This window comes from Henckelia pumila, chromosome 4 (assembly GCF_033568475.1).
Source record: "Henckelia pumila isolate YLH828 chromosome 4, ASM3356847v2, whole genome shotgun sequence".
NCBI lineage: Eukaryota > Viridiplantae > Streptophyta > Magnoliopsida > Lamiales > Gesneriaceae > Henckelia > Henckelia pumila.
The window spans coordinates 26434747-26443618 of record NC_133123.1 but is presented as its reverse complement, the minus strand read 5'-3'; the positions used below and the strand labels follow the sequence as shown (position 1 = coordinate 26443618).

The 8872-nt window shown below is 35.5% G+C and overlaps 1 protein-coding gene across 5 annotated transcripts; it reads left to right on the top strand.

The window, feature by feature from the left end:
• Positions 1 to 332: 332 nt before the first annotated feature.
• Positions 333 to 8872, top strand: LOC140863355 (probable magnesium transporter NIPA8). 5 transcript variants are annotated; one of them, XM_073266724.1, is made up of 14 exons: positions 333 to 1382; positions 1952 to 2039; positions 2143 to 2204; positions 2419 to 2504; positions 2643 to 2716; positions 4864 to 4966; positions 5092 to 5220; positions 5302 to 5401; positions 5497 to 5616; positions 7114 to 7204; positions 7283 to 7343; positions 8278 to 8374; positions 8458 to 8695; positions 8799 to 8872. In XM_073266724.1, exons 1-13 carry the CDS (start codon positions 1290 to 1292, stop codon positions 8674 to 8676), a joined length of 1323 nt encoding a protein of 440 aa, XP_073122825.1. In that variant the 5' UTR covers positions 333 to 1289; the 3' UTR covers positions 8677 to 8695; positions 8799 to 8872. The 5 variants fall into 5 exon arrangements, with proteins under 5 accessions (XP_073122825.1, XP_073122824.1, XP_073122823.1 ...); XM_073266723.1 differs by having other exon boundaries at positions 333 to 566; positions 1175 to 1382; positions 8458 to 8866; XM_073266722.1 differs by having other exon boundaries at positions 333 to 566; positions 1123 to 1382; positions 8458 to 8866.

The following is an 8872-nucleotide window of genomic DNA, read 5'->3' as shown; positions in this document are numbered from 1 at the left end:
ATAAAAGTTATTTAACACATTTTTACTTAATTTTAAAATTTATTAAATTCCCTAGTTATGCATGCGGATTTACGTGATGAATTTTTGGGTGTTACAACCTTAGTGGTCATTTGATATGCTCAATTTTATTTTTATCTTCAAAAAAAAAAAATCCCACAAAATTATCAAATTGCCAAAAAAATTAAAATAAAAAATCAAATACTTGAAAAAAAAATTATATTATATAGACACATAACATAATATTTGTATATAACATTAGCCACGCAATGTTTGTGCTATATATATGGGTGGTTTTAACAATTAGGAACAAAAGACTCTTAAAAAAAAAAAAATCAATTGGGAACAAAGGTAGAAAGCCGGGATCGAAGAACATTGAAATGACTTGGAGTCCACGTTCAAAAACGTCGGTCTGAATTTATATTTTGTCGTTGCTCCTGTCCATCTTTATTTCCCTCAAATGCTCCATTACAATTTGCTAAATTTAGCTTCCCCGCATTCTTTTCTTCCTGGACAAAGTTGCATCTGTACTGATTATCCCTTATCGTCATTCACCGCCGACCGTCGCGGTATGGTTTTTACAACCCCTTTTGCTTTAAGAAGTAATAAAAATGTCTAATTCCTGATCCAGTGACGTCTTTGTTTATAATTCGATTTGATAATTAGTTAGCAATTTGATTTTTGGGGCATTCAGTTTATCTCCTCAAAACTTTTTGCCATCGCCGGATTACGTGCTTTCTGTACGACTCTTATGCATCTGAACCACCGTTGATCGAGGGAAATCCATTTGCTTTAAAACCTAGCTCGCCAAACATTGATTTGAATTCACTATGGTGATTTGATTTTAGTCTGTCTCCATTTAGGTTATAGCTTTAATCCTTCCTGAATTGTGACTATGATGGCCTACTTGCGATTATGACAAAGTAGCCATCAAGTTTTTGTGTGCTTATGCTTGGTTTTGTTAGTTTCCCGACTTGTTTGACCTTTTTATGCTGGTACGTCACAACCATCAGCTGCACAAGTTCTCCTATCCCCTAGGTGTTATTCCTTTCAGTGAAATTTTGGCTACTGGTTTATCATTATTCAATCCATCCTGTCTGGTCTTGCTTCCTGATGGGCGTACAGTTTGGGTGAAGAATGTTCTGGTCTGCACGCTAATCAGCTAAAATGTCTATAGTGGTGGACGCTAAAAAGCAGTTCGACTGGGCGTTGCAACATCAGTGATTGATGTCGGTGAATAACAACGAAAGTTTGCGCGCACTCCATTAGTTGCTTCTTTGCGTCTTTTGTCAATGGGAGAGTGGGTAATTGGAGCCATCATAAACCTTTTTGGAAGCGTTGCGATCAATTTTGGAACTAATCTTCTTAAATTGGGTCTTGATGAGGTACGTTATGCTTTCCAGTTTGTCTTCATAAATCGCTTCACTGGAAGAGTGTTTCCGTGAACAATTTATATTTTATGCATATGCTATCTGACTTTTTTCTTCAAAAAGTAGCTTGTGTTTGAGTGCAAAAGGATGGGTCTCTTTTGTTTAGTACAAGTAATTTTCACGTGCAGTACATATGGTTACATGATGTTTGATTGGATATTTTAGTTCTTTTGGTTCCATCCTTAAGTGGTTTGAAATGGTAATCTTCTCTTGTGTTTTAGTTGTGCTTTTATGCAAATCTAGTGAGGTCTATCACTTTATCTGTGAGTGATCTACTCCACTTGAAACATTGTGATGTTGGAATGGAGAAATCGTGGGCTAATAAATGAGTTCTAAAATAATTGCGAATTTGCAAGTATCTTTTAAACTTCATAGCATTAATTATATGGGTTTCGCACAAGTTTTTTCCTCTTTTGGAAACAACCTCAAGAGATGCAAAAGCAAAACAAGAAAATACTCTTATGACCTGTTGCAATATTCTAGTTTCTTTCTTTAACCAGCATTTGCATGTGCCTAATTTGCAGAGGGAAAAGCATTCCATACTTGGCAACGATGGGACACATGGAAAGTCTTTCATGAAGCCCATTATATATTTCCAGACCTGGAGAATTGGTACCATTACTTGACTTGTTTCTTCTTTTTAAATGCAAAATACGATCGCCTTCATCAAGAGTTCCATAATAAGGGGTACCTTATATATTATTAATATATGCAGGTATTATTTTTTTCATTCTTGGAAACTGCCTTAATTTCGTTTCGTTTGGATACGCTGCTCAGGTCAGTAAGATGGAGGGTTGGTGTTTGGAATGAACCATTTGAAAATGTGATTCATTTATAAAATATTTCCTTATTTTGATGGCTGATAAATACTGAGCTGAAGTTTTTTGGTTATTATTACTATTTCTTTGTCCATAACCCCTGTTTTCTCTTAGTTCATTTTCTTTGATTTTCATTGATTTTGTTCTTTATTTTTTTTGGCCTTTATCGGCAGTCGCTACTTGCAGCTCTGGGATCTGTCCAATTTGTGTCGAACATTGCATTCGCCTACTTCGTGTTAAATAAAACTGTGACCGTAAAGTATGTTCAAATCTAAATTATTAAGCTTGAGCATACTTCTACAGTTCTACTAATTGATTAGCATGCCATTTTGTTAATTTATGTATTCCCTATTGGCTATTATCTAATAATTGTTATTATTGGGAATATTTTTGACAGAGTACTTGTTGCCACAGCCTTTATTGTGCTTGGAAACATCTTCCTAGTTGCTTTTGGTAACCACCAATCACCAGGTATTTAAGTTTCTGGAGTATTTAGATTTTAGTTCTACTTCCTGCTTCCCAAACACTATTTTTTTTCTACCAACATAGTTATTAGATAGGTCACACAGATCGTATTGTTTTTGTCATGGGATTCCAGCATCTTGCTTCAAAAGAATTGGAAAATAAATCAAGTTAGATGAACAGTAGTTTTCGAACAATATTTACTTGGTTGTAACATTTTAAAAAAAAATGTTACTGATAAATGACAAGAAGCTGCACGTACGTTGTTTGGTAATGCGGAAAAACTCAAACTTTAACTGCACTCTAAGATGTGGGATAAATTTTCATGTAGAGGTTTTTTTCTAAAAGATTATCCTCCTTCAGCATTATTTGGTACATTTTGATTTAATTAATTATCAAAATAATGGTGTATTATGATTTTCTATCAGGTAGAGAGATCATCTAAATATCTCATGTCATTAATAGAATCCCTACATGGTCAAGAGTAGGGGTTCAAACGAGCCGAGCTACTCGTGAGCAGCTCGCGAGTAGCTCGGTCAAAACTCGACTCGAGCTCGGTTTGACCGTGACCGAGCTTGAGTAGCTCGAACACACATCGAGCTCGAGCTTTCATTGTATGTGATCGAGAGCTATTCGATCATATATATGTATATATAATATAATATAATATTTATTTATTTATTCATATATTATTTATTTATATATATATATTTTTTTTTTCGAGTTCGAGCTCGAGTAACTCGAACTATAGTCGAGCTCGAGCTCGAGTACAAAAATAATTACTCGATCGAGCTCGAGCTCGAGCTCGAGTAGTCAAATACGATTCGAGCTCGAGCTCGAGTAGCATGATACTCGGCTCGACTCGATTGCACCCTTACTCAAGAGTAGGGTTGCAAACGAATCGAACCTGTTCGTGAGTTTTTCGAGCCGGCTCGATAAATATTTGATTCATATTCGAACTTATCGAACTCGAGCCAAATTCGAACATGTTCGAACTTTTTTTCGAGCCGAGCTCGAACCAAAATTATTTTGTTCGATAGTTCTCGAATAGTTCGCGAGCCTTAATATTTAATTAATATAATGTAATTATATAATAAATATATATACATTTCGAACATTTTGAACATTTCGATCTTTTCGAACCATAAATCCGAGCAATAGTTCACGAATAGGTTCGAATATTTCGAGCCGAACTTGTACTCGAACTTCATTCCGAGCCGAGTTCGAGCCAAAATATTTGAAATTATCGAACTTCGAATCGAGCTCGAACTCGAATATACTTATATCGAGCCAAATTTGAGCCTTAAAATTTTACCATTATTCGATTCGGTTTGTTTGCACCCCTAGTCAAGAGTGGAACTTTTATGCTTTGAAATTCTTAAGTTCAGGAGTGCAAGATACAATAGATCTGTCCTATGGAGTCTTAACAAATCTTATTCTTCCAGAGATATTTCATTCTCCAAACCGCCGTGTTTGACTTGGCACTGATTTTCATTGGAATATCTTAATCGATCTTAGCAAATTCTTCAATTATATGAATGGTGGATGAAAAACATTAAGGGTGTGCCATCTAATAGACTAGTTTATTGCCACATTGTACATTAGGATATAGTTGAATTCACATCTCAGCTCTTTGTCAGTATCTTGCTCTTCTTCACTCTCAGTACCTGATCACAAAATTATCAGACACAATGACACATGCTCCTGATGATTTCATAGTAATATAATTAGTTGAGGTCTAGAGATGGATTTTCTTTCCCTCTCAGTCACACAGAGCGAATACATGCTTGGTTCTCAACATTGGAGCTGCAAGGTTAACCTGGCACCGAGTTGGCTATATTTTCTTTCAATATTTGATTTTTTATGCTTGCCAATGTCGATATTGAATACCAAATTGGGCTGGAAACATTGTTTCCCCTCTTCTCTGTCTCGTACCCAATCATGTCATTTCTGATTATTGTTAATATACTGGTCGATATTTTCCTTAACTGCATACTAGATTTCCAACACGAATTTGTGAAGTATCCGTGCATGATCAATTGCTACTTGACAAGCACTGAATAGGACGGGGGTTCATGGATGAGTTTTATATTTTTATTTTAGTGTACTCCGAAAAGCATATACAATTTTTTTAAATGCTCCTTATCTCTCTACAGTTTACACTCCTGAGCAGTTGGCAGAGAATTATGGAAGCTTTAATTTCATGATTTACTGTCTGATATTGGTTTTGGTTGTTGGCTTTCATCACTCAATATATAGGTATGAGGAAGTTGGTCGACCTAGCAGATTTTAGGCTATATCCTCCTTCCGTTAAATTTATATCTTTCATTTCCTTTCTACATCCCCTTATATTTGTCCTTGTAACTTACCATTTGGAAATTCAGGAAAGGAGAATTGCTGCTTGCTAATCCTGGGAATGACATCAAGCCATACTGGCACATGCTTCTTCCTTTTTCTTATGCTATCGTGTCCGGTGCTGTTGGATCATGCTCAGTATTGTTTGCAAAGTCACTGTAAGTTGTGGCCCAGTGGTTCCCCACAGCACACAAATGCTAATCACATATCCATTTCTAATTTCCTGTTCACTCTTATAGATCAAATCTGTTGAGGTTGTCCTTTTCCAGTGGCTATCGGCTGCATAGCTGGTTCACCTACTCTATGCTTCTATTATTTTTTAGCACAGCTGGATTTTGGGTAACCATCAGAAGATCATCAATTTCTTTTTTCTTGTGGTGGGAAAAAGTCTGTTCATGTTAATGTTTGATTTTGTATTAACATCTGTCTTGCAGATGGCAAGGTTGAACGAAGGATTGTGTCTGTTTGATGCCATACTCATTGTCCCAATGTTCCAAATTGCTTGGACATTTTTCTCCATCTGTACAGGATTCATGTATTTCCAGGAGTATCAGGTGTTCCATCCTCAAAATTAAATTTTTGCCATGCGCATTAACTAAGCCATGGTCAACTTTTTATGCTTGGTTTGGGTGTTTTGCACATTCATTTTCTTGACCTTTGTTGTTGAAAATGATCAATAATTATAGAGTCATTAAACTCCCAGAGATTGGTTCCTACTTGTAGAATACATATATGACCTTTCTCCAGTTGAAACCAGTTTGAGTTGGTGTAACTGAAGAGCGAACTTTCTCATGACATTATTTTCCGCCAGTTTTTTGTGGCTTTAAAAGGGTCGTGAATCGTGATGGATATTGTTCGAATACTTTATATCATCTATATCTTTACCTTTTTACTAAACCAGATCTAGTGTAGATTTTGGAGTGTTTTTCCCAAGAATATACTCAATAGTTCTTGATAATTCACGTGATGATGTGACAAGGTTGCCTGCTGAACCTATTTGACGCTCTGACTCAATGCATATTGTATGTGTTATAAATCTAAAAGTGCTCGTGTGCCGAGCACCAACAGTTTTCTCAGCATTAAACAAAGGTGAAGCAATTTTTGGTCAGTAAAAAGCCATGTCTGACCATTTCAGTCAGCTGTTGCACCAGGGAATACTAACCAGAATAAGCCATCAAAATTTGATTGAAATGGTCAAGGCATTGCTATGAGATATCCAAGATTTGGCAGGCCTCTTGAACTTTTCGAGGTTTTCCATTCCTCGTAGATGGTCCTCCCTTAGCTATGAGGGATTTGTAGTTCTACTTTATTAGTACAGCCTGCTTCCTTTATTTAATTGACAACTACTCTATTATACAAGAAACTGAATCCAAATAAGAGGACGCAAAGAACAAAATAAATGACAATGGTATAGATAAAACATTACCGTTAATTTAATAAATTCGATATGGCTTAGTGCCTTCTCCTTTTTCTGTTTTTTATGTATTGCAGAGTCTTCGTTTTTTTTTTTTTTTTTTTTTTTTTTTTTTTTTTTGTTTTTGCTTTTTTGTGATGGACTTACCAATGTATTCTATTCAATAATACGTGCATCACATATTGTGAAATGTTGTTAAGAAAAGGTATTTATTCATGAATGTTGATAGAAATAACATACATTGTTCAGGATAATCCTGATTTGTCATGTCTAATCAGCAAGTTAATTCAATTAGGGCATTGGTTTCAGAAATTTGGGCAAAATGCAGCTGTCACCCCTGCCAAATAAATTATTTTTTTTTAAAAAAGAAAGAAAAAGCCCTTATATAAAATTAAAGGTTTTTAAAACCCCGTGTTTTAAAATTGCGGCATATTTGCCTATTTGCATGGAGTTTTACACCTGATTTTAAAAGCACGGGGCATTAAAAGATCTTTAGTTTCATTTAAGGGGTTTTTGGATTTCTGAAGGGTGCTAAATGCTGTTTACCCCCTGAAAATTTCTTTGTTGCATTTTTGCTCAATTACTGGTGAACAACAATACTGGCATTACTTGGTAAAAATTGTATGTTTTTAAACAGGTGCTTGATGCATTACGAACTACGATGTTCATTCTGGGAATGATTTCTGTATTCATAGGCATTTCTTTGTTGGCACCAGATGAAGCAAAAGGTATTTCATTTTATATAGGGATCCTTTTTTAATTTTAGCTTCAGTAGGAGCATTGGAAATAATTAGGGATTTTGTCAGGAGGTGGAATCAAAGATACGGCTCTTGTTTCTGTGGATGCAACTCAGTCGAATTTGGACAGGTATGATAACTGTTACTGAAGTAAGGATCAATATAATAATTCCTTGTAAATTACATCAATCAAAAGCTGGGAGAATGTCTGTAGCTTGTTGCTTGGTAGGAATGTAGGTCATGCACTCAACGCTGCTATCAGTTTAACCTTGTTGAAATGCTGATTAAAGTCCACATGCTTTGTTCTATCATAATGGATACTAGTTAATTTTTTCACAATACATGCTCAAAATTAATTTTTTGTATGAAATATATTGAGGTTTAAGTATTTTCTGAAGTTAACATTTGATATTTTATTTATTGAATTGTATTTTGTTAAAAATAATAATAAAATTGTGAGGAAGAAGGGGTATTTTGAGGAAAAGAATTGGTATGCTACTAACATGCTCTTATTTAATATATACTTAATATATAATATAGATGATTGTATGCAATATCAGTAGCTGCCTTATTTTTTTGATCGGCACTAATAGCAGCTTTTCTTTCGATCAGCAACAATAGCTGCCTTATTTTCACAAGATGATGTTGCTGGTGATTTGCTGGGCATCCTTGGCTCTTGCATTAGATGATTCCACGATATTCTGTGTGACATATAGTCTGATGCCCCTTAGTTTGTATATAATTTTAAAATATAACTTTTCTGAATGTGAAAAAGGTTATTTTTGTTATCTATCTTGCACGGTAGTTCGTTTATATAATTTGCATCTATATATAAATGATTGAGTATGTTGGGTAGTCGCCCCTTTGCACAGTGGTAAGGAACACATAAAAGTTTCCAAGGCTTATAGTATGATCTAAATTACATACAAGTAATCAATATCTTCTGTAGAATCAATGACTTCATTGTATTTGATATGCCCATTCAATAGAAGTTGTTCGACCTTTGTCGAACTAACATGATTTGATGTTGGTCCCTCATCAGACTCCATTTGCCACTGTTTCAGTTTTGTTGTGCCATCTGAGGATTCACAAATTAAAGATTGGAATTCGCTTGTGCGTGTGATGCAGATGAAGATTACAAACTTGACTGTCAAAGCTAAGGTTCTGTAACATCTCTCATTGGTTTTCTTTAACTGGATGGCAGATTGAAATGATGATATATTCAAACCTTGGCTTTCATGCAGGCTGCTTGTTCAGTATCATTGGGTCTCGGAGAAGAATCCATTCACGCATCTTCAGTTCTTGTGATGCCAATGGTTTCATCTAAAATAACAGGATTCAGGGGGAATGCTTTCAACCAAACCAGGTCGTTTACCTTAAGAGCCCCAAGTTGGAGCAGGGTGGACGAGGATGATGAGAATTTGTTGGAAACAACTTCAATGTTGGGGCAGGGCGTCAAATAGTTTAATCTGTTGGGAAAAGGTATCCCAAGCTTTTAATATTACGGATGAAAGCTTTGTGTGAACTACGAGAAGTTGATCACCGTTCATAAATCTGAAGTCATTAATTTGGGCATGACTGCCAGGATCAGAAGACAGCATACGGATGCCAGAAGACGACGTGCGGACAAAAAACATAATTGTAACTAGTGTCATTGCA

Excerpts from the sequence above, each read along its gene's own strand:
- LOC140863355 (XM_073266724.1), top strand. The coding sequence starts at position 1,290 with ATGGGAGAGTGGGTAATTGGAGCCATCATAAACCTTTTTGGAAGCGTT. Across the intron at positions 4,967-5,091 it reads TTTCATCACTCAATATATAG|GAAAGGAGAATTGCTGCTTG; the intron begins GTATGAGGAAGT and ends TTGGAAATTCAG. Across the intron at positions 7,205-7,282 it reads GGCACCAGATGAAGCAAAAG|GAGGTGGAATCAAAGATACG; the intron begins GTATTTCATTTT and ends GGATTTTGTCAG.